Source organism: Thrips palmi, unplaced genomic scaffold (assembly GCF_012932325.1).
Source record: "Thrips palmi isolate BJ-2018 unplaced genomic scaffold, TpBJ-2018v1 HiC_scaffold_4, whole genome shotgun sequence".
Classification (NCBI taxonomy): Eukaryota; Metazoa; Arthropoda; class Insecta; order Thysanoptera; family Thripidae; genus Thrips; species Thrips palmi.
The window spans coordinates 14650558-14676144 of NW_023144631.1; the positions used below are offsets into that span (position 1 = coordinate 14650558).

The 25587-nt window shown below is 44.5% G+C and overlaps 2 protein-coding genes across 8 annotated transcripts in view; one reads left to right on the forward strand and one right to left on the reverse strand.

Moving 5' to 3' along the window:
* The first annotated feature begins 2044 nt into the window (after nucleotides 1-2044).
* On the forward strand, nucleotides 2045-9201 carry LOC117649171. 2 transcript variants are annotated; one of them, XM_034391662.1, is made up of 8 exons: nucleotides 2048-2196; nucleotides 3099-3141; nucleotides 6105-6242; nucleotides 6491-6769; nucleotides 6852-6989; nucleotides 7482-7760; nucleotides 8529-8720; nucleotides 8988-9201. In XM_034391662.1, exons 1-8 carry the CDS (start codon nucleotides 2176-2178, stop codon nucleotides 9146-9148), a joined length of 1251 nt encoding a protein of 416 aa, XP_034247553.1. In that variant the 5' UTR covers nucleotides 2048-2175; the 3' UTR covers nucleotides 9149-9201. The 2 variants fall into 2 exon arrangements, with proteins under 2 accessions (XP_034247552.1, XP_034247553.1); XM_034391661.1 differs by lacking the exon at nucleotides 3099-3141 and having other exon boundaries at nucleotides 2045-2196.
* A 114-nt stretch (nucleotides 9202-9315) lies between these two features.
* The window catches only part of LOC117649170, an 88804-nt gene continuing 72532 nt past the window's right edge, over nucleotides 9316-25587 (reverse strand). For 3 of the 6 annotated variants that reach the window (XM_034391657.1, XM_034391660.1, XM_034391655.1), the window contains 10 exons: nucleotides 22460-22578; nucleotides 21350-21511; nucleotides 19496-19661; nucleotides 18508-18693; nucleotides 17864-17991; nucleotides 16403-16562; nucleotides 15823-15944; nucleotides 15578-15748; nucleotides 11046-11196; nucleotides 9317-10972 (listed from right to left, as the gene is read on the reverse strand). In XM_034391657.1, coding sequence (XP_034247548.1) covers nucleotides 10449-10972; nucleotides 11046-11196; nucleotides 15578-15748; nucleotides 15823-15944; nucleotides 16403-16562; nucleotides 17864-17991; nucleotides 18508-18693; nucleotides 19496-19661; nucleotides 21350-21511; nucleotides 22460-22578 — 1889 coding nt within the window. In that variant the 3' untranslated portion in view covers nucleotides 9317-10448. Of the gene's footprint in view, nucleotides 10973-11045; nucleotides 11197-15577; nucleotides 15749-15822; nucleotides 15945-16402; nucleotides 16563-17863; nucleotides 17992-18507; nucleotides 18694-19495; nucleotides 19662-21349; nucleotides 21512-22459; nucleotides 22579-25587 lie in introns of those variants that run through there. The other 3 variants (XM_034391656.1, XM_034391659.1, XR_004587964.1) reach the window with 3 other exon arrangements.

The following is a 25587-nucleotide window of genomic DNA, read 5'->3' on the forward strand; positions in this document are numbered from 1 at the left end:
TGTTCCACGATCGGACTTCTTAAAAAAAATGCCTCTATGTTCTTTGTAATCTTATGTATGCTCAAAATACTTCGTTATAACAAGCTGTTTTCCTTTGTAAAGTTTTCTCAGTGTAGTTTATCAATCGAAGCTTTACAAAATACGCGCACATTTTAGGTTCGTTTGTAGTATTTCAATACTAGTGGGAAATGCAAATTGAAACGTCCTTGTAGAACACTTTTTTCACGGGTCGATACAAATTAAATTTTGCGTTGCCAATGTTGTGCTAGTGCAGAACGATAAACAAATGTTAATGAGCTACGAAAAGTGGCCGCGCCGCCGCCGGCGAAAATTTACGGCGCGCCGCCGCCGATGATCTTACCGATAACCCGACTTGAACTATCTCAAATATCCACATTTAATCTGCAGCGAGCGCCCAGGGATGGGCAATCCAACAGGCACGTTGTCCGCCGCGAACAACTGAACTTATTGTCGTGTTTAAACTGCTAAATTTTTGCGTTTGTGACGAAACTGTTCAGTCCGACTTGAAGAAATGGTCGCAGCTTTAAGTTGAAAAATAGCTCGAATTCAGGTCGACCACGCCGCCCGTGTCCCGCCGCCACCGCCGCGCTGGTTAAATTTCGGCCTTACGCCGCCAACTGTGTTTAAGATAAGATTCTCTTGGGGGGAACGCCTAGATAAGATCTTTTGAATAGGGTCCGTCGATGTGGCCTTGATAAAGTGGCAGCCGGGGACTCCCTGGTGACCCCGGTCGACCAAGGCCGGCCAGCGGCTGGGGGCACGGGGCTTGCTCCGCTCCCGCGGCGGTGTCGTCTTGTTATTGCCCGCCCCCGCCCCTCTTCAGGGAGATCTCGCGGGCTCCGGCTTATCGCGGCTTTGCCAAACTGGCGCCCGGGGATTCCCCTGCGACCCGCTGTGCCTGCAGCCTCAGGGTGGGCCAAAGGCCAGAGAAACCTGCACTAGCTCCACCCTCAGATTCTTATGATGAAAGGGCCGTCGTAACATACGTTGAAATGAGAACATACGTACTACAATAAAATTCATGCGTCATACGATGAAATTCAAGCGTAATACGATGAAATTCATACGTATTACGATGAAATTCATGCGTATGACGATGAACAATTAAGCATATTACGTATGTGCAAATTTATGCGTACCTTCCGATCAAAAACCATCGTAATACGTATAAAAACGATCATAAGATGTTGAGTGTGTCGACTCGTGCTCTGCAAACTCTGCACACTCAATCCGGCGTGTACTCACAAGTAACCTACTTTACTGCGAGTGTGCTCAGCAGAGTTTGCACACTCTAACGAAAGTGCAAGCAAAAGTGTGCTTAGCTGAGTATACACTTCAACGAGAGTCTGCTCAGATTGGTACACATACCTTAGTTTCCATGGAAATATATGCGGCTGAGTACACGTTCGTGGGAGTGTACTCGTGAGTACATGCTGAAGAGAGTGTGCTCGTGAGTAATAAAAAGAGTGTTCTCGTGAGTTTGCGGAGTGGTCAGACCTTTTATCGGTCCTCTGCTCCCAATGAAATTGATCTTCAGATAAAACCTTTGCGAGAGCCTTCACCCTGAAAACCTTACAAACTATTTTTCGCTTTGCAAACAATAACAACTTACTTTAACAAAGTAGTCTGAGGAAACAAAAGCTTGAAATTTAAATACTTCGTAATTAAGAAACTAAGTCTTCATATTGAAAACAGTTTTGCTAAATGCTGATGATGAATTTAGCTTCCTGTGCCAAGGGGTAGAACCACTGAGCTGAGTTCTTGCGGCCATTGCGCAACCCTTGGGGCAGATCCCATTTTGAAAGCTGAGGAACCAAAATTTATCATTAAGGACGTAGCACTTAATTCAAGTTACGCCTTAAAAATAATCAAATTAAACGCACCGATTTGAAGCCCTATCGATCCCAATTACGGCATGAAGCCACAAGAAGGTCATGCCCTGCTTCAGAGCGTGGCCAAGCGTGGCACGGCGTCACGCAGTGACGTGAAGTCGGCGCTGGGCTGTGCGACAATCAAAAACGTTGATCTTACGGACTGGGCGGGAGTCGAAAGGCAAGCTTGTGTGAGTTTCAACCTATCTGTGGATGCGGAAAGAGGTGGCCGAAATAGCCAGAGAGAAAAGTGTGCGTGCTGTGTTGCAGTCTCCAACGCACAATGGACATCATCGGCATCAAGGTAGGAGGGGACACAATGCCGAACTAATAATTCCGAACGTAGGAACAGGGCTTGTCGGCAGGTTGTAGGATATTTTGTCACATTCTTTTCCGCGTTTTTGACAAATTCATTTACAATTTAATCACAAATATATTATTGTAGCTGTATCAAATGATCAAACTGAGTGAAATTTGCCTGCGTTTAAGGTAAGGTTGTCTTGGGGGGAACTCGCAGATAAGATCTTTTGAATAGGACCCCTCGAACTGTCAGAGCAGATCCAAGACAATCCTAAGTGCCAGAGCTGATCCAAGACAATCCTAACTGTCAGTGCAGATTTAGAACTATCCTAACTGCGGAGGTACCCAACAGCGTTCATGAAGTATCTTCACCACTGCAAATCAGAGAATCGATATATCTGAAATACAATGAAATACATATATCTGAAATACAATACAATACAATGAAATACAATAAGGATGAAACTTTGTAACAAACCCTCCGGCGAGTAATTTTATGAAGTATGTTGGCGTCACGGACTTTGAGAAAACACCGCCTTTCACGTGATGTGCAGTTAGGATAGTTCTGAACTGACACGAAAAGTTAGGATTGTCTTGGTTCTGCTCTGGCAGTTAGGATTATTCCATAAGGGCGCGTCGACGCTATGGTCAGCCACACTTGGGTTTGGGGCGCAGTGAACAAGATTGACCTGCTTGCTTATCTAAACATACTCTAATGCACTTATTTTATGGAGTCATATATTTCAAATGTCTGGCAATTGGTAGTCTGCTTATTGCCGTTTCAGTAGAGGTTTAAAAAGCAGAAAAAAGTTGGTTTCCTGATTGTCATTGAGCATTCACGGAAGAACCAGCCTAGAAACTCACAGAAGAATGATAAGGATGTGTTGGCTTTGTGAACGTTTTCAGGTTCTTCAAACAGTTGCTATTTTCTGCACGCTGCTGAATGCAAGTAAGTTGAGCGTCCTTGACAGTGTTAGCAAAAAACCAACCCCTGGAACCCAGGAGTGTGCATGTGCTTCTAATTCGTTGTGTTAATAAACGGTTTCTGCGTTTGATTTTATTTCAGATCAAAAGGTTAGGAAGTGAATTTACTCAGCAACTCACTAACTTGAACAAGTTGAGTTGAGAAACCCAAAATAGGCCCAAATACTTGGAAAAAAATGCGGATTATTTTTCGACCGACAATTGAATTCTGTGCGGCCCTTCCATATCGAATTCTTTTGACCCCATTGGCCACCCCAGAAATCGGTACGACGAATAAAATAAAACGACCAAGTGACACTTAAGCTTACCCTTAGGTAATTGGAAACGCAACACGATTTATTTGAATTCATACTATAAAAGGTTGAAGTGAAGTTAAAACAACTCACTAAACTTTGAACAATTGATTGAAACCCCAATAATAGGCAAATCCTTAAAAAAAAAAGCGGATTATTTACGACCGACATTGAGATTCTGTGCGGCGCTCTTCCATATCGAAATTCTTTTGACCCCGTTGGCCACCCCAGAAATCGGTCGACGAATAAAATAATAACGACAAAGTGACACTTAAGCTTACCCGTTAGGTAATCGGAAACGCACACGATTTATTTAAAAAAGAAACACCGTTCAAGGTTATTGTAAAGCTTAAAAAAGTGACACTTTACCATTTTTTAACACTTGTATTAGATAGGTCAATTTATAGGCAAAAGTTCCTTACTCCTATTGCATTAACTCATACACCGATTGAAGGGCTTTTTTGGGGTCTACAGGGTCATTTTAGTTTCTGAAATAGGATAATTTTTAGTCGTTTTTCTCTAATTTTCCTCACGACGAAGGATTGCTACCCAGTCTTCAGACTCTGGCAATTACGGGCTGAGCAAAAGCGAAGCCTCGTTCTGAAATTTTCGCTTAAAAGTCCTCGTCTAGGGACCCACCGTGCCCACCAGATTTCGTCAGAATCCGAGAAGGTCGATGGGACGTCATGCCGTTGTTGAGTAACTCCACCCCAAGGCGGACCGAAATCTGGGATTGGGTCACGGATTCGGTTCAAACTTTGTGGGTTCAATAGGTACCACTAGGACCTATCAACCCTAAAAGGAAAGTTCGCTAGCTCAAATAGAACCTGAGATATTTGCATTTTTCTGAATTTGACTAATTTAGCGTAAAAATGTCGCTTTCTGATTTTTTCATGATAAAAGTTCTTTGCTTAGTTCTGGCTTACATTTCTTCTTTCTAGTCATAAAAAAGGAGAAAAATGGTGGTAGGCCAAGTTTTGTACGTTGCTTAGTTTGGCCTACTCGAGCAATTTTGTCGAATTCATCGAAACTCTCATACCCAAAATACTCCACCTTGGATTTGACCCTGGTACGTCTCATTCCACTTCTTTTACTCTAATAAACAATTGCTATATAGTCCCTAGCACCAACAATTCCATATAAGCCAGAAAAATCCAAAACACAATTTTTCAATTTTCTACTTTGACCTATTTTGGGCCTTTTTGTCAAGATTAGGGCTTCTACATGATCTTGGGTGACAGGAAAGATCCTCCCTGCCCTCAATTTAGATAGTATCAACACAAACAAAGAGACCCAAACTCAAGGTGCACTAAAAATTTATAAGGAAACTGTTTTGAGCAAATCTTTCAAGTTTACAAGGGGTGTGAAGAATTTAAATCGGAGGAAAATGTAATGCTTCAGCCAAAAGTGGATTTGTGGTTCATTAGTAAGCTTTCTCAAGTAAGTTTGGTGCCCTTTTAACCCTGAGAATGTTCCTCCTTGATAATCAGTGTTAAAACCCTGTTTTGGTATTGGGTTGTTGGACTTACGATTTCAACGCATTGACAAAGTAATGGTCCATTTATTTAGGTTGTTTGCAACGTGTAAGTTCAACCGCTTAGTCTCAATGACTGAGCCTGGTTTCATTTGGTTTGTAAATTTTTTAGACCAGCCAGATGACTTAAGACTAAGGGGTTCAGCTTACACGTTGCAAATAACCTAAATAAATGGATCATTACTTTGTTAATGCGTTGAAATCGTAAGTACAACAACCCTATACCAAAACAGGGTTTTAACACTGATTATCTAGGAGGAACAATCTCAGGGTTAAAAGAGCACCAAACCTACTTGAGAAAGCTTACTAATGAACCACAAATCCACTTTTGGCTGAAGCATTACATTTTCCTCCGATTTAAATTCTTCACACCCCTTGTAAACTTGAAAGATTTGCTCAAAACAGTTTCCTTATAAATTTTTAGTGCACCTTGAGTTTGGGTCTGTTTGTTTGTGTTGATACTATCTAAATTGAGGGCAGGGAGGATCTTTCCTGTCACCCAAGATCATGTAGAAGCCCTAATCTTGACAAAAGGGCCCAAAATAGGTCAAAGTAGAAAATTGAAAAAATGTGTTTTGGATTTTTCTGGCTTATATGGAATTGTTGGTGCTAGGGACTTTATAGCAATTGTTAATTAGAGTAAAAGAAGTGAAATGAGACGTACCAGGGTCAAATCCAAGGTGGAGTATTTTGGGTATGAGAGTTTCGATGAATTCGACAAAATTGCTCGAGTAGGCCAAACCAAGCAACGTACAAAACTTGGCCTACCACCATTTTTCTCCTTTTTTTATCACTAGAAAGAAGAAATGTAAGCCAGAACTAAGCGAACAACTTTTACCATGAAAAAAACAGAAAGCGACATTTTTACGCAAATTAGTCAAATTTAGAAAAATGCAAATATCTCAGGTTCTATTTGAGCTAGCCAACTTTCCTTTTAGGGTTGATAGGTCCTAGTGGTACCTATTGAACCCACAAAGTTTGAACCGAATCCGTGACCCAATCCCAGATTTCGGTCCGCCTTGGGGTGGAGTTACTCTGTTACCCAATTACACAATGCAGGGACATAATGAACTTCTAAATTGATTTTTTCCTTTACTTCAGGTTTGCCGCAGTGCGTTCATCATGACGGCGTTTGCACAGGGGAGCACGGTACAGTAGGCAACTGCTGCAACTTGGACAATCTGTATTGTCACAAGACTAATCCTTCGTGGAAAGAAGGACGATGCTACTATGGAAATGGTGAGCATTGCTCAATCTAAACTCTGTAGCTGTCGGACATAACAGCGTATGTGCTGTGGGATTCCCTATGAACATACGTTTTTATGTCAGATGAGATGACCACTCAAATGAGAAGTTGTGACAAAAAAGCAGAAATAAAATTCGACTTTTTACTGCCTACCTTTGTATCAAAGTGTTAGTAATCCTGAGTAAATTCTGATCTGGTGCAGAGAATACTGTTGACGCTTGATGTTCTTGGGGTGTTACAGGTCCGAATGACCTACGGTGCATCCCACACGATGGCGTGTGTACCGGAGAGCATGGCACCCAAGGCAATTGCTGCACGGGCCAAGGCTTGTACTGCCACAAGGGCGACCCGTCGTGGCCCCTGGGACGGTGCTATTTCGTCGCCCCAGGAGCAACTCTGCCGGGAGCCGGGCAAGGGGCAGCCGGCAGACCGCCCGCACAGGCACCACCTGCTGGAGGACGACCAACTGTCACCGGTCAACAAGTGGCAGAGGGAGTCAACAGCAGTTTTGTCCCCCCGGGTAAAACGAAATGCAGTTGAACAAGGATATTTTTAGGAGACCCAATTTAATGCTATATTGAATACGTTTTTCTTCATCTCAGGTTCATTGCGGTGCGTAAGTCATGACGGCGTTTGCACTGGGGAGCACGGTACAGTAGGCAACTGTTGCAGCAAGGATAATCTGTATTGTCACAAGAGTAACCCACAGTGGAGCGAAGGACGATGTTACTATGGAAATGGTGAGCATTCCACTATGAATGACTACAAATGCGTGCGGTAGTTTGGGATGTAAAATTTTCCACATTTAATTCTTGAGACCGTGAGATGTTGGCTTTAATGGTCACAAGCACTTACAACCGATGTGAAAGCTAACTTCCTAGTCATCCCTAAAAATTGCGATTTCTTCTGATTTGTTTTAAATACAGGTCTTTAATTCAGGTGAATTCTTTACCATCGAGGTTAATTTCTTCCCTAAAAAAGTTGAATAATATTCAAGTACGTTTTCCTTAAACATCAATCAAGCCTTGGAATGGCAGGCCTCTTGATTGAGTTCTCTGTGTGGGAAAGAGAGGCGATAAATGATACTGACCTGGAGCAGAGAACACCAAGCCCCAAGGGCTGATGCAAACATAACTGTCTACTAAGTACACACTAACAAAAGCATGCATTTGTTAGTGTGTACTTAGTAGACCGTTAGGTTTGTATTGTAGTGTATGCTTGGGGTGTTACAGGTCCGAATGAACTACGGTGCATCCCACACGATGGCGTGTGTGCCGGAGAGCACGGCACCCAAGGCAACTGCTGCACGGGCCAAGGCTTGTACTGCCACAAGGGCGACCCGTCGTGGCCCCTGGGACGGTGCTATTTCGTCGCCCCAGGAACGACTTTGCCGGGATTCGATCAAGTCGCAGCCGGCAGACCGCCTGCACAGGCACCGGTTGCTGCAGCACGGCCACCTCTCACAGGTCAAGAAGTCGTTGAGGGAGCCAACAGCAGTTTTATCCCCACAGGTAAAAAGAAATACCGTTACTCGGGGATATTTTTATGCATGGGTTCCTAAAAAACTCCTATTATCGGTCTAGCGTTGACAAACCAAATTTTCTCAGTAAAGGGGGCGCCCTGGTGAAGCGTTGCGTCATTTTCTGTCATTGAGCTGTCAAGTAAACTTCCGTAATAGTGATCAAGGGGTCTAAAGGAATGAATTTGAGCCCCCCCCCCTTCTCCTTTAAAGAAAATACTCAGAATACAGTATTTTTTGTCGGAATTTTAGTACAGCACGCTAGGATTTATCATTTTCCTACTGAAAGAGGTATGTAGTTGGTACAAAGAAAGGGGTAACATTTGCTCTTTCACTGTGGCAAAAAGCTACGGAAAATTCTGTAAACAGCTTGTGGCAATTCTCCGTAGCCCCCTGGTCAATATTATCCGTAGGACCGTACAGTAATCTCCGTAGGACTATACAGTCTTCCAGGTTCTACGGAGAATACTGTACGGTCCTACGGAGGATACTGTTAGAGCCTACGGAGAATATTGATAAATGGGCTACGGAAAATCTTGGCAAAAAAAAATTAACAGAATTTTCCGTACGTTTTTGCCACAGTGTAGGTTGGGGACAATGTGGTTGGCGTCTGAGCCACCGAGGAAGTAGCAAGGTGCCGTGGGGAGACGAGTTGCGCATCAAAACAGCCCCTGCATTGTTGATCGAGGACTTCCTTCTTTGCTTCTGGTTTCTTTTTCCTTCATCTTAACTCACGAATCTTTGATGCTGTGTGATGCAGGCCAGGACGACTGCATACCCCACCGCGGCGTGTGTACTGGGGCCAACGATTCAGATGGCAACTGCTGCGCTGACCAAGGGCTTTACTGCCACAAGGAACAGCCGCACTCTCTGACGGGGCGCTGCTTCGTCAGGCCTATCCTCGACCTACCTGAAGAAACAACCCAGCATGACCTTCCCGGGCAGAGTAGTGGTGAGAATTGAATGAGCTATGTCCCACAAATGAAGCTTTTGGATCGTTCTTTAACTGTTGCATCGTTTGTTAGGTTTAAAAGTATCGTCTCCACGTTCCCAACCTAGAGTCGAAGCATCCATTTAAATGATCGTCGAGCTTTCTCAAACTTTTTCTCAAACGCTTATTCGCCTGGTCATTAGAGAAATTGCACCACTAGGGTGTCACAGGCTTTTTTCAAAATGCCTTTTTGTGAAGAGTGCCTGCTCAAGTGCTCCACGTTTGCAGATGACGGTGCGACTGACTGCGTCCCATTCGACGGCGAGTGTACTGGAGTTGACGGCACGCGAGGGAACTGTTGCAGTGGAACAGGACTTTATTGTAACAAAGCGCACCCGTCCTTTCCCAAGGGCCGCTGCTTCTACAGAGAAGGAACGTTTTGGATATAAAAACCAAGCTGATCTGTTAAGATTCCCAAAAGTAAAAATTTAGTCAAAATCGATGAACTTCTACAACATTTTATATTTACCTCACTCAAAGTGTGTTGAGGAGGGTATAAACCCTGGACTACTGCAAAACCATAATTTTTCTCCCTATTTATTTGTCGTGTTTGATACTTTCAGGGGTGATAATTCTCCTTTTCCTATGAGCAAAGTACGTCATATCCTTTTGGTTGGTGCGATAGAAACTGCGTTTTTAAACATCAAAAATTAGTTTAAAAACTGTTGTGTTGTGCGTTATTTTATTGAGAAAACGTGTCCATTGATTGAGGTAAAAAAAAATTCTGATTGAAGTAAATAGTATACAACTTCTTCCACAATTTTTGACTAGGACATTTCCTTTCTATCTTGGAGAGGACAGTTGGTGATGTCGGACTTCGTCCAAGTGGTGAACCGACTCACCGGACGACACGCATCATGTCAAACCGGCGAGAACCATGCCCGTTGAGTAAAATATCTGCCACGATTAACTCAGTCTTGCGGCCTGCAGAGTTTGCAATTTTTCTTAAATTGGAGAAATTCTATTAATGTATTGCAATTTTGCTATACCGATGCATGGGAAAAATCCTGTACAACAGATAGGACAACCCCTATACACGTATAGTCATAATGGTATACCGATGTACAGGAAAATTGCCATACAAGTGTGTGGATCACACACTGTGTGGTAATATTCCTATACATGTATATGTGAATTGTTTCATATACATGTATAGGAATTTGACATCAAAAATTTTACGATATTCTCATACAAAACCGTTCATTTAATTGCGAAAAAATCGTATCAGACCGATTATGTCACTAACCAAATTAAGAAACAGATTGTCGTTAAAAGAGCATTCTGGCGATCGAAGAACAAGAGGAAAGAACAAAACCGGACGCTGGGAAGAAAGGCAGTAGGAAGCGAGCACCCCACTCAAAACTCCTAACGGACACCATGCATGGATGGAATCATCCGTATCACAAGCAAAATCCGTCCATCATTACGATTGCACAAAAATGTCCGGAATACATACATATAGATGTATCCGTAAGAAGTTTAGTGAGCGGTTTCAGGGAGATATGTTAACAAATACTTTTATTTCCCTTGGCAAAAAGTATTTGAAACTGACGAAAGTGCATTGGAAATTTTCTCTTCATCTTGCTGAAAATGCTTTTGCATTTGCATTAATTGACGCTATATTCATAGCGTTTAGATTCTCAGTGTAGGTAGCCGTAGCAGTATCCCAACCGCGTCGCCGGTCTAACATCACTCGCGTGCTTGGATTTGCGCGCCCGCCTCGTTGTTGAAGATTACGGCGAGAGCTGGTCTGGTCTCTTCGTCGTCGCTGTTGCCTTGGTCGACGTAACTGTCCTGGTCCGTGGCGACCGTGTTCGCGTGCCTCGCTGCAGGCGTTGGCACCAGGCGCTTGAAGGCTGCGAAGCATTGGCAACGGGAAGCCACGACATGATGGCTTCTGTTCGGCCAGAACGTGATCAGCAAGAAGTAAGCCCCCGCTGCAGCAATGACCACGAAGAGCGAGATGAGCCCCAGGTCCAGCGCTAGGCCATCGAAGAAGAAGTGCCTTGCGCCGGGCAGTGGCGAGATTGTTTTGACTTCCGGTAGGTCATTGTTTGACGTGAGGTGTAGCTTCTCGCGCAGCCAGTTCCTGACGCTGTCTCCATTTAAGTCTGTGAAGACGTATACGCCCGCAGCCCCGTGGCAAATGATGCCGCGCAGGAACCAAGAGCCGCCCTCCTGCACCAGCAAGGCAGTCCCTTGCATCACCATCTCTGCAAGCAAAAAGGGTTAGAAAGTGAGCGTCAGTCCTTCTCGTCAAATAGACTCACGGGAAACAAAGTGTACCACTGGCATATATCGTGCAGAAAACGTCGTCCGTGGAGGAGGGCACTCTCTTGTGCCCATGCAGCCACGCGCGGCATTCCTCCAGGCTGAGGGTGGACAGTGCGAACAGGATGTGGTGGTTCGAGATGAAAAGTCCTCGCCATGTCTCCACCTGCAAACGGTGAAACAACCATAAGCGTAACCCTGAAACCAAGAACGGTTCTCATGAAATCGTGATCTTCTGCATGAAATGTTCCTGACGGATATCACAGGTGTTTTAAATAGTTAATATCTTATGCATGGCAATTCACGAAGATATTTGTAGTAAGGGAGTATGGGGCGATTTGTAACAGATTTCGGAATTCTCTATACAAAAGTAAGAACATTCTGCATATCGGTGTCAAACTTGTGCCAGTTGAGCAGTCTGGCCCTTCATCTAGACTGTGCAGCTCCATTGGATCAATCTGGAGTCCGTAATCTTTGAAATCTAAGACGTTTTCCAAACTCTTGCATGCTGTTACGAATCGCCCCAGCAAGGGGTGATTTGTAACAGCCATGGGGCTTTTCATAACATCCTACACATTAAATGAAACATCGTCGGGAATGTTATCTCCTCCACCAGTTGTTCTTCGGGTGTCCTGCAGACGTCGAAAAATCCTCATTTCAAGCTGCCGTTGACCGCCTCAGCATTAACTGATAGGCTATGTCAATCCTAACCTCACTTTTGTCAATCTTAGAGGAAAGCATAGAATAACTCGCTTTAAAATGCATTTCGAGCTGTGTTAATGTATTGGAATAAAACAGCAGATGATTCGAGAAATAATTCAAGCATTTAACAGCAAAAACTACTTAAATTCTTGTTTTTATACAGGTCTGTTACGAATCACCCCAAATGTCGGTTACGCAAGAAATCCGTCCCTAACTATTACTGGACAAAGTAAAAGCAACTTATGCCACGTGGTTACACTGTAAAGGGGTCACGCTTCAAGGCCCCAACGGTACTTCGATGGTGATTCATACCTGGGGAGCCTCAGACAGAAACTTCCTAGAACTAAAAATAAAAGATTTGCCTGTTTGCCGAAATTTCGGTGTACCCTATATTTCAGACGCCCTCCAAAACTATACCTGAGCACCGATCACATCCGCTTCGATTGTTGAAGGACCCTGTACTTGAAGCGAAAGAGGGGCCATACTCAGATTTTCCTCTGCTCCCTCAGCTTAAATTAATAAACGCATTTGTTACGAATCGCCCCTGTTACAAATCGCCCCATACTCCCTTACTTTCCACTGCAGGAAAAAGTGTGGATAGTACAAAAGAAGTACAACGGGGATTACAAAAAGGGTAAAACGAGGATTGTGGACAGTACAATCTTGTACTGTCCACAATTGTTTTACTTTGAAAGTAATAAAACTGACTGAAAATTTGCCAGGATATGTTGTACTTTTGTTGTAGTTTTTTCTTGCAGTGTCGGCTCGCTTCGGCATTGACGCTGAGCAGACTTTTTTTTGCAGATGCAAATGTATGTTACCTTTGTCTTTATTACTTATGTTAGTTTAATTCATAGTGGTCTGCCAATTTAAACAGAACTCCGCCCAACGCAGTCCTGGACTCAGCTATATTTGTTGAACCAAAACATAATTGAAAGAAATCGTTTTGTTTTTTTAGGCACGAAGTAGCCTTATAGTATACCCAGGATTCAGCCGGCCCGAGATTCGATTTGTGTGGCCCTTTATGCATTTCGGAAATTTTCTATACGATTTTAATGAGATTTTGCAGACTTGTAGAACTTTGAACGCTGATTCTGATGCTGAAATCTGGTTAAAAAGTCAACGGCCAATTTTGAGAAATTTGCTGTCAAAATCGCCGTTTCCATGGCAAAACTCGACTCGTCACAGGAAAAAAAAAGGGAGTGGGGGGAGCCGAGCCGGACCAATAGCGGAGCTTCTTTTTGGGTCTGTACAGCGTACTCCAAAAGCTGAAATAGCACGTTCGAAATGAAAAATTTCTTTGACTGCAGGTAGACAAGATGCAACAATAGAATTGGTGTCGTTTCGAACGTGGCCATTTGGATCGGCCGGCCGGCCAGTGACTTTTTATGAGAGTGTCCCGCACCAATCCCGCACCGCTGCGTTGTTGCTTTTGCTGTTGTTTTGTTGAAAATTTTTGTTACTCTTCAAATCGGAGTGAATTGAGCCATTTAACTGCGTACCTGTGCTCATGCATCTGTGAATTGTCTTTCCTTAATGTAGTTTAAGAGTCGCTTTAAGACTTTTAGTCTCTTTTTGAATAAGCTGGTCATATAGCTGCTCCTTTTAACCAGGTTTGATGGTACTTCTAATTCAGTTAGCACCATGATCACTTAGCTCCACCTCGCGACTTTCAGTGCTCATGTTCTTCGAACAAGACTCACCCGCGTTTCGAGACCATCCCTCTCGAGTTTATAAAGTTTGTCAAGCCAACCGTCGTGGTGTTGCTACGTTGTGAGTGAGAACTATTACACAGAGTTGAAGAAAACATGACTAGAGAACCGTAGCCTTTTGAAACAAGCCAAACAATTCAACGTCAGCAACAATGGAGGGGCAGTTTTAATGCGCGACTATACTCGTGTTTTCAGCTTCGCGATTTTCGCAAGGGCGCAGGCGCCGACAAAATTGTTGCCAACCCGCGAAAATTAATTTACTGCCTTCTTTCTGCAACCAAAATTTTCATAATGATGGACTTCAAAGATGTTCCTTTGTCGGATCACTGTGGAATACAGGGTGAGTTTTCTCAATGTGTCAATAATTTGTAGGTAGTTTGATCACCCCAAGGCAATCATTTTCTACCAATGAACTAGTGGGCGCAAACGTCTAGGTACGGAGATAATTGGTGTTTTGTAATTGGCCTTCGCGCCTGCAAGGTAGGCACCCGCTGCCACTGCTGGTCGCAGGACCTCACGTGTGGGTGTCGCGGGTCTAGGAGGGGTGCTTCGAGTCTCGTAGGGGTGCGGCGGACCTTGCAAATGTCTTTTGGGAGGGATTGCCGCGGGTCTCAAGAGGCTGTCATGGTGGACCCCGTTACAGTGGATCTCACGGCTGTCTTTGCGAGGGTGGCGGGATTCCTCGGATACTTCCGCGAGGTCAGTGGCACTCCCGCGAGTACTGCTAGTCCCGCGACACCCCCTCGACAGGTCCTGCCGCCCTCAGTGGCACCGGGTGCCTACCTCGTACGCGCAAAATCCAATTACAAAACACCAATTATCTCCGTACCTAGACGTTTGCGCCCACTAGTTCATTGGTGAAAAATGGTCCCCTAGGGATGCCCAAACTGCCTGCAAATTATTGACACATTGAGGAAACTCACCCTGTACATTAGCATTGGAATTTTTCGAATTTCCCGGCATTTTGATTTCTCTTTATTGCCATGGTTAAATTTTGACGGGTGGCACATCGACCACATTGGCACCACTGCCATTCGTAGCCACCCTTGAGCCACCCCCTACCTTTTACCAGGGTGTAATAACATAACATTATCATTATAGTTAGCGTTAAGTTATTTGTTAAAAGTTATAACTAGTAACCTTTAAGTGTTTGCTCGTCCTTTAACGTTATTCACTTCACTCATAAATTTTACGTTAATTTTTATCTGGTTATTTTTTATACCGAATTTAAGTTTATCAAATTACTTTTCGGTAAAAGAATAACGGTAATCCAGTTTCAGAGCAATTTATGTTAAAAGAATAGGGGTTTTTATTTGTAGCATTTTATTGTTTATTTTTAATCTTATGATATCGTGTCATAACGTTAATTAGTTGTAACTATTGGTAGATGTACCAATATTAAATGTTAGGAACCATAACGATTATTAACGTTAATTCAGTGGAAGCCATTTCCCGTGCCGGCCGTGCCTCGCGACATGAGACGGGGGGTTTTATTGTGCCTAGGACCTACCTAGGACCCATGCAGGACCTAGTCAGACACACTGTTGTTGTGTACCTGACAAGCACAGTGTTCAGAACAGCGTGCCATGCACAATTGCGTTTGCAAAGTGCGGGGTGGCAATCACATTCTCGATTGTAACTGTAGCAATTAACGTTATTTGCGTGCCACGAAATCCACGAATGATTTTAGTTAAAATAATTAACGTTATTTGCTAACCTCGAATTTTGTGTTAAAGTCCACAATTGTTATGTGCACATTAACGTTATAAAATATTAACGTTATTTCTTCATAACTGTTATAAACCTTAACAACAATGTTTTACGACGTGGTTTTTTCGGTATAACCTATTATCGATAATTCAATAACGTTAATGGCCGCCCTAAAGAATTAACGTTAATAAACTCAACATATTATAGTTGTGATACTAACATTAACTAACAAAATAAAAGTCATAGTAATAACGTTAATTCCTTAGTTAACGTTAAGGTAATGATAATGTAAAGTTTGCACACCCTGCCTTTTACATAACTTTTTTTTGCTTTCCCCACACTCCTACCCGAATTGACTTCGTGACTCCTAGGATTTCTTGAAATCGTTTTTTTTTGTCTGGAACGCTTTAAAGGGTTACCGACCACGCCAACTTTTGACGTGACAAGGGGCGGCTGATTTGGCGCGGAGCCGTCCAGGTCGAGGCAGGGGAAGACACCATTCTTGATGGGGGTCTTGAGCACCAACAGGCCCAGGTCCCAAGCACGGTCGCGGGCTGGTGCGTGGTCGCTCTCGTGCACTTGCAGGGAGGTCACCTGGTGGCAAAGTGGGCCAAACATGAAAGTGCAATGACCCCAAGTCACCATCGACCGGGGAACAGCTCACTCACCTCAACCTTCGTCTTCTTTCCTTTGGGGCTAACCCACACCACGTACAGCATATCTGCGGTCTTTAGCCGGACGTCGCCGGAGTCGTTCCTCCGCCCATTGGGAACCACCAGGATGTTGGCATCTGCCAATGAGGCCAAAGTCAATACTGTTATTCAACGAATGTGACGTCCCCTTTGCTGGAATGGGTAAATGTTGTCACTTTCGTTTGAATACGATGCCGCAGTCGTTAGAACGTGACAGCATGGCCAATTTATGAGCAGTTGCCAAAATAAGGGTATCTTTCGTGTCTTTTTGCTCTATAATCGTTTCTTTTCAACGTATTGAGATGCGGTTTGGTGCGTTGTGTTAGGCTCGACGTCGCCCACTCTTATCCATCTTAAGTTACCACTTTTTCAATTCAGAAGATGTCGATACTGATTTGGTTTTCATTCAGTTTTTAATCAATCTCCTTCAAAACAAATCTAATCTACGTGTAATAACATCGTATCATAAAGAACGTGACCAAAGTCACATTCTACCGAATATGACGTCACATTCGTTTAAAAAAAGTGCGAATGACGGTTGAAGGCAAGTACTGACCAGTGATTACAAGGTTGTCTGCCACAAGGACCCCCTCGTTTACATCGTAGAAGTCGACATCTCCCTCTATTCTGACAAACACGCCGACGGTCCAGGACAGGTGGCCAACTATGCTCTGATTGGCGCTCAGGGAAGCCAGTGGCAGCGTTGTCTGGCCGCACTGTGGCAAACGAATAGAAAATAACTGAAAAGCAGCTGGTGCTTTGTCTCGTCCTGGACATGAGTCATTCTCCAGAAATAAAACAATTTGATGTGCCTCCCTCTTTGCGACCGAACGGTTCCACCTAGAGATACGCGGTTTGCGCTGTGACATAGTGCTGCTAGTGCGTCGAAATGATCCACAGTTGGGTAAGGAAATCTGTGAGGTTTTTAGGTGACTGCGGCATCCGAGAGGGTGCAAAATGAAAACTCCGTAGGGGTCTTTATGGACAGTTTACTCACATTACTTAGTTTGCCCGTCTCGTTTGTCTTAACGCAGGGTGCGGAAACGGCCTAGGGAGCGCGGGAAGCCATGCTCGAGCGAGGTGCAGGGGTTACGGCCTTTACTTCGCTTGTAGAATCGAGGCCGTTGTTTGCAAAACGCCTTGCACAGATCAAAAGAGCGTTAAATTAAGGTGCATTAGACCTAGTAGCCTGCCCGATACTTCCAATTCAACCTACCCCAAGGGCGAAAACATTTTCATGGCGCAAACGAGGTTTTTCCTACACTCTTTTAAAACCTTACGAAGTATTTTGAGCATACGTATAACAAACTAAAATACTTTGTTATACGAAGAAATAGTTCGTAAATTACAAAGTATGTCCTTTGTAAGCTTACGTATGCTCAAAATACTTTGTTATACAAACTACTTTTCTCTGTAAGGCCAAAAACAGTATGTAAGGTTTTCTCAGTGTACATTTTATGATTTCTCGTGTTTTTCGGTGGTTCTGCAAGGCCGTAATATCTGCACTGATGGCGCGAGCATGGCTTTACGCTCTCCCCGGGCTGTTGCCAACCCCTGCTTAACGTGACACAGGATAACCGTTCGCGAGGACTCTTATTACTGAGGAACTCTGATACTTGAACTTAACCATCCTGACTTTCATAAAATGTAAGCAGCTTCGCGCCTGCATAGAAATAACTTTTGTCCCGACGGGTTAACTGTGAGTAGATTCTATTCAGCAAATAAGGGGGAGCGGGGGTATGCATTTGCCTTTGTGTTGTTGTTGGCGTCTGTGTGCAAGAAAGTAGTCGCACTTGAGTTACCAGATTTGGAGGGTACTTCAGGAGTACCGTCCCCACAAATAATCTGGCGCAGCGAAGCGGAGCTGGCAACTCGTTTCGACGGAAGGGCGAGCCCTGTATTCTTCTAGATCGTCAGCCGAATTGTGAATGTGTATGCACTGGCATCTCTGGATCTTATCTGAAGAGGTCTTTCCTGCCCAACCGTATCAATGTTATATGTTTGCAGAAACATGTACCTCGCGTCGAGGCGCATCAGTGCGCGGCGTTGTAGGCACGTCGTTCCTCGGCGCCAAAATGGTCATTTCCGTCGCGGACGGAGTGCTCGCGCTGGTCCTGGAGGTCCCTTGGCCCAGCTTCCCACCTGCTGGAATTACGCAAACACCTTGAAGGAAAATTGTGGCAAAGGAAACAAGGCATCCGGAGAAGCTGGACACAGTGTTATAATTGATCACAATAACCTAAAGAAAGAATACCTTTCCTTTATGAGCACGCCTCTGACAAAAGCATATAAGAAAAGTGGAACATAAGATGCAGGTCAGCATCAAGGCCGAGGGCCTACACTGTGGCAAAAAGGGAAGGAAAAATTCTGTTATTTTTTTTTGCCAGGATTCTCCGTGGCCCTCTTATCAATATTCTCCGTAGGGCCGCACAGTATTCTCTGTAAGTCCGCACAGTCTTCTCCGTAGGACCTGGAAGACTGTATAGTCCTACGGAGATCACTGTAAGGTCCTACGGAGAATACTGTGCGGTCCTACAGAAAATACTGTAAGAGCCTACGAATATTGATAAGGGGGCTACGGAGAATTACCACAAGCTGTTTACAGAATATTCCGTAGCTTTTTGCCACAGTGTACCCCCGGCTAGAAGTAATTAGCCGTACCTTCGCCCTCCGGAATGGCGAAGTGACCGACGGCGACCAGCCACTCGAGAACGTCGGGGTCATCCAGGCTAGCAAATAAGTGAATGTCTCCCCGCCGTGAGCTGCTCAACACGCCGCGGAGATACCACCGGCCGTTGGTCATGACGGAAAGCGCGTAGCCCATTGGCGCGATCCCAGCTGCGTCACCTACAACACGGCTTGCGCTGTTAGGACTTAAGGTGGGAAATACCCATTGAAGCCCCTTTTTTTAAAGTGCCTAGTTTTCATTGAAAACTCTTTCCTACCTTAAGGAGTTTAATTTTGTCTTGTAATGTGTTCCTTATAGATTCCGAATTCAGCCAGACATTTAACCCAAGTACCCTATGAGTGTAGAAAACTTCGGCCAAAAAACAACGCTGCCAACCTTCGGTGCGCACGTTTTCTCGAAAAGTAATTGATCTCCGGGTCCAGGTATTCTGTACAGGATACTTGACACATATATCTAGTTCACACCGTGGCCCTTTTTTGTAAGTGAGTTCTAGTTTTTTGTAAACACGGCAGAAAAGTGCAAAAAATGAAGTATTGACTATCTATTTTCACTTTTCAGCCTTATTTACAAAAAAACTGGAAGTCATTTTCAAAAAAGGGCGACGGTGTGAGCTAGATATATGTGTCAAATATCCTGTACAGAATACCTGGACCTGGAGATCAATTACTTTTCGAGAAAACGTGCGCACCGAAGGTTGGCGGCGTTGTTTTTTGGCCGAAGTTTTCTACACTCATAGGGTACTTGGGTTAAATGTCTGGCTGAATTCGGAATCTATAAGGAACACATTACAAGACAAAATTAAACTCCTTAAGGTAGGAAAGAGTTTTCAATGAAAACTAGGCACTTTAAAAAAAGGGGCTTCAATGGGTATTTCCCACCTTAAATGCTTATGCCCCGTGTCTCCCTATCGCCTGCTCAACAGAACCAAATGTAGTGATCCAAATGCCGGAAAAGGCCCACCCTCATTCATGTCCACGAAATAAGTCTCAGCGCAGAATTCGTCCTCAGCCCATGAAACCGCGTTGGTGGAATTGAGGAGGCCATTGCACTCGTCCGTGGTGCGGTAGTGGACGGGCACCAACGAGTTGATGCTTGCAGAGTCGATGCTGTCGGCATTGTACTCAACCTGTTTGGATGGAAGCGGTCAATGAATGTTAAGCAGGAAGAACTGCTCGCTATGTTGGAACTAGACCTAGGCCTGAGCAGGGGGTAGCAACACGGCACTTTTGAGCTCTCCGTGCCATAGCGAGGCTCGGCCCCCCACCACTCGCCCAGCCGGGCAGGCCTGTTGTGAGCCGAGCTCACTGCTTCGAAAATCACTGTTTCCGGACGTTCTTTAATTGGAGGCCAATCAGTCTCGTTTCCCTTGTTCCCAGTTCCCTTGAAAATATTGTTTTCTTTCGATAAAGCACAAAAAGTATTTGATTTGTATCAAAATCACGGAGAATTTTTACCAAAGCAAAGTCGCAGCACCTGGCCGCGGCTCGTCGACGTCCCGCTTTGGTAAAAATTCTCCCCTTTTTTACTCAAATCAAATATCATCTGTGCTTTGTCGAAAGAAAACAATATTTACGAGGGAACTGACTGCAAACGAGACTGATTTGCCACTATAGAACGTCCCAAAGCAGTGATTTTCGAAGTGGTGAGCTCGGTTCACATCAGGCCGGCACCGACCGGCTAGGGCGGTTGTGGGCAAGGGGGTAAACACTCACGTAATACCCTGTACAGAAAAACCGTGTATTACGCGTAATACACGTAATTGTAATACCATTTTTGGACCAAATGTGCCAAATTTTGGCATTTTGGTGCCGTAATACACGTGTAATATCCCTGTAATACAGCGTAATACCGAGTACTCTGTACACGATTTCTTGGAGTGGTTACCCCCTCGGTTGTGGGGGGCCGAGCCTCGCTACGGCACGGAGCGCTCAAAAGTGCCGTGTTGCTACCCCCTGGCCTGGATGATTTTTGGGAAGACCACTTTGACAGTAATTTTGGTTGGCAGGTTCCAAGATCCCAGAAAGCCCCAAACCCTCAAAAACAGACCTTTTTGGAGGTTTTGCCGGGTTTGGCACCCCTACCAAATCCACAATCGGTGTCCGATCCGGCCCAATTTGTGTTTCGGCAATTAGAATTCGCTGGATAAAAAACAACCTGTTGTAGCCAGATCTGAGGGAATCCCCGGCCGAGGTTTTTTTTTTTTTTTTTTTTTTGTCTGGAATTGCTCTTTTGGGAATACAGCGAGTCTACGGGCTCTAGACGGGGCAGTGCGATTGAGGCATCTTCGGATCGGAAAGCTATCACACTGTGGCAAAAAGCTACGGAATATTCTGTAAACAGCTTGTGGGAATTCTCCGTAGCCCCCTTATCAATATTCTCCGTAGGCTCGAACAGTATTTTCTGTAGGACCGCGCAGTACTCTCCGTAGGACCTTACAGTGATCTCCGTAGGACTATACAGTCTTCTAGGTCCTACGGAGAAGACTGTGCGGACTTACAGAGAATACTGTGCGGCCCTACGGAGAATACTGTAAGAGCCCACGGAGAATATTGATAATAGGGCTACGGAGAATCCTGGCAAAAAAATTAACAGAATTTTCCGTACCTTTTTGCCACAGTGCAGGCAGTCCTAGTCCCGACGCGGACTCGTAGCGGACGGTCCGGTCTAGTCTCGGGCGCTCTGTGGAGCAGTCTGCGGGTGTTCAGACTGCTTCAGACCGATTTCAAACAGTTTTCGGAACATTTCGCTTTCATGTGAGGTTGAGAACATCGTTCCATCAACAAATTTATCGCGATTATTTTTGATCAATCGCACCAGGCCAACCGAACCCGCTGCGAGCCGCGGCACGCTGCCAGCCGGCAACGGCAAGCACACGGGCGTGAGGGGCACGGCGGTCTTGAGCACAAGCACGGCGAGGTCGTGGGTGGAGTCCTGAGGCTGGGCCCTGGGTCGCGCTCGGATGTGGATTCGCTGCACCTGAAGTAAGGAATACAGTAACACCTCCAGAGACACAGATTAATGGCAATGAATTTCGATTTAAAAAAACAAGCAATGAAATGCAGAAAATTTAACATGAACCCAGGTCTGAATAACAGGAAAAGTAGCGATATACATCGGCAACTTTGGCCCGTCCCGTACATTAAGAAACGTACGAATTTCTCCTATGTTTGACCCTGACAGGAATTAAATCTGAGTCTGGGGTTAAAATAAATGTCGTTTTCGTCATCAGCACCCTCCAAAACATCAGAAACAATGCAAAAACTCGAATAAAAAGAATGTTCCAAAAATACCCCGCTGGGATTTGAACCCGGGTCCGAACTTCTCCGATTTGCTCGAAACTGGCACCATTGGTTTTCTCTCGTCGCCCCGATTCCAAAAATACCCCTACAGCTGCATCCGTTGCCGAGATCCTCCTGGACCCCATGTAGACCATGATGCACCTGCAGCAGCGCCCCCGGGGCTCGGATCGGATTTGCTGCCACCAGGCGGTTCTTAGGGTCACCCAAGGAGGCTGCATACCAAATTTGGTCAAGATCGGACCTCGGGAAGTCCTCGGACGAACGAACGGACGAACGAACGAACGAACGAACGAACGAACGGACGCACAGCATGCATCATACTATATGCCCGTCCCTCCGTCATTTTTTTACAAAAAATAAACGGGACGGGCCAAAAACTGCACTGCCTGTCCCGGATCCTCAATTGGTTCCAGTTCTGCTCCAATGTTCTTTGGCACGCAAACAAAATTGATGTTTAAACATTGTTGCTTCATGTTACGAACGTGACAAAATTCAAATTTTAACGAATGTGACGTCACATTCGTTAAAAAACAGTTGTTCCACGACCTTGTCGACTATTTCCCCTGAGTAAATGCGCTCAAATAGAGGGGAGGTACCCCTCGGATGGCATGGAGTGGTACTCGACCTCTGCGGTGCGCCGTTCCCTGCGGTCCACGGGAGTGTACTTGACGAGCACAGCGCTGGTAGGAATCGGCTCCACGGTGTTGTTTGAAGCCGCGCTCGCGACGACGAGGTGCCTGGCAGCTGTTGGTTGGTCAACAAATAAAATGTAAACGTTCAGTGCTCACTGCAGGGTCAGGGCGGGGAAAAACTGGACAGGGGAATAATTGGACGCCCCATATTTTACTTCAAATGCCGTATGCACAGATTTAACAACTATCATGCGGAACCCGCTGATGCCACGGAGCAACTTTTGATGCTTGTTATGCCTGTGCCTACGGTATTCGAAGTTAAATATGGGGTGTCCAGTTCTCTCCCTGTCCTGTTCTTCCCCGCCCTAACCCTATGAGGTAAAGTGCCCAGTGATGGCCACTTTACACATTGCGCTGACTTTCCACACTGTGGCAAAAAGGTACGGAAAATTCTGTTAATTTTTTTGCCAGGATTCTCCGTAGCCCTATTATCAATATTCTCCGTAGGCTCTTACAGTATTCTCCGTAGGGCCGCACAGTATTCTCTGTAAGTCCGCACAGTCTTCTCCGTAGGACCTAGAAGACTGTATAGTCCTACGGAGATCACTGTAAGGTCCTACGGAGAGTACTGTGCGGTCCTACAGAAAATACTGTTCGAGCCTACGGAGAGTATTGATAAGGGGGCTACGGAGAATTCCCACAAGCTGTTAACAGAATATTCCGTAGCTTTTTGCCACAGTGCATCCAGGCGAGATAAGTGGAACAATTGAGCTTTTGGGGGTTTTGTACTGTCACGTATTAGCAACACAACGCCGAAAACATGTCGTCCTGTTAGTGTCGTGGACGACCGCACGGGCCCAACGCGCCGAACACTGCGTTTTCATTCTTACCGGCCCAGATAAGCGCACACCGGCGCCGCCGCTTATCAGTTTTGTATACGATGTCCGTGCGAAATAAACATCACGTCAGTAAAGGGTAATTCTTTGTAGGATCAGCAAGTTCCAAAACGCGACTGCCACCGGTCCGCATGAAACTTACATGGATGATTACCGACTTGACCCTTGCCAAGAATAGACATTTGGTTTTGGGCCTAACATCTCTCGTTATCGAAATATCGTACAATATCCATTTGAGCCGATGACTCCGAAATTGCTTACAAATTCGCCTGTAACTCGAAAACCGTAAGTTTCACCCGGATCGGTGGCAGTCGCGTTTTGGAACTTGCTAATTCTACAAAGAATTACTTCAAAGTCAAGCGATGGCAAATTAACCATAGCATGCAAGTTTTCTTGAAATTTCGTTGCGTTTGAGGGTAAAGGGAAAGTGGCCACTTCTGGGACAGCAAACCTGCGCCCGGCCTGAGATATGGTCACAGTGTTTTGAAGCGGACTTTGCTGCGAACAATGTGACGCGGTGCATGTCCTCGTTGCCTGCAATAACTTGTTTTGGATCAGACGTTTCGAGGGGTCCTATTCAAAAGATCTTATCTGCGCGTTCCCCCCAAGAGAATCTTATCTTAAACGCAGGCAAATTTCACTCAGTTTGACCATTTGATACAGCTACAAATCAAAATAATTTCTGATTTAATTCACTGAAATGTGAAGATGAATGATCAAAGAAACGAAAAGTGCGCGTAGAAATATATTCCGCTTACTCTCGTAGCCGTCACAAATGGTCAAAATGAGTGAAATTCGCCTGCGTTTAAGATAAGATTGTCTTGGAGGGAACGCCCAGATAAGATTCTTTGAATAGGACCCCTCGGTTCTACTTCCCGTACCTCATGGAAAACCTGATTGCACTGTACCATAGAAACTGCCTAAACACCGTATTTATTACTAGGGGTACGCGCCGTTTAGTCTGGGCGCGTAGTGTGGCTGAGCGATGCGAATTGACATGGTTTGTGCACTTTGGACTTTGCTTGAGAAGACGAAATGTGCATCTTAAGGACTCATATTGAGTGAACTTTAGACCAGGGGTACAAATGGAAGTGATTTTCGTTATCAGAACATCAAAAACTGCTGGGATCAATGCCAAACTCGATTTAAAAATTTTGGTCCAAAATTGGTTAAAATTCGGTTAAATGTGAGTCTGGGAAAAGTTTGAAGGTCATTTTTGAGTTCAGCACACCAAAAACTGCAGGAAACAATATAAAACTCGACTCGAAAATTTTGGTCCAAAATGACCTTGTTTCGGATGAAAATATAAGTCTGATGTCAAAATGGAAGTGATTTTTGCTATCAGCACTCAAAAAACTGCAAGAATCAATGTGCAATTCAATTTAAAAAATTTGACCCAAAATCGGTTAAATTTTGGGTCTGGGGACTATTTAGAAGTCAATATTGAAGTCAGCGCACTGAAAACTGCAGGGAAACGCATGACTCTCAAATTAGAAAGTTTCACCCCAAATTGCGTAGCTCTAGGTGAAAGTGTAGGTTTGGCATTGAAATAAATGTAGCTTTTGTGACTAGTACACTGAAATCTACAAACAACTATCTAGACTCAATTTCTGTACATGCCTACACTGTCTTCATGAAGCACCCTCTGTCATCACCAATTCCCTGATGCCACACCAATGTGAATCCCTCAGTCGAGTAACATTCTATTGCCAGCATTGAATCGCTTAATTGGTTACTCGTATGATTGGGTCACTATTCGATATCTCTTTTTTTTTAACTAATGAATTCTCAATTTTATAAGTAATATCTATGAAACATTTTGCCATTCTTTCATTGTGAACCAGTGAATAAAACAATATTGATTGGCATACGTTATCACAGTTAATATTAAGAGAGTCAGTTTAGGGTAGGCTGATCTGAACCAGTTAACGGGGACCAATTATTGTCAAATCCAGTGATTTGTCATATAGTGTCCAATGCCAAGGCTACCCAAGGCTTTATGAACCGACACAATTTATCTTACTCAGGTATGCAATACTGAGTAGTACCAGTTATATTAACTTCAGTGAAGTGAAAGGAATCGTCTCATTAAATCCATTCACTAATTCACTCACCGCTCAAAACCTGAGTCGTCTCTTTGAACCCAATATCAATTCAAACTCTATTAGGATTAAATATACACAACCATACATTGATTCTTTTAATAAACACATGTTAGTACTTTT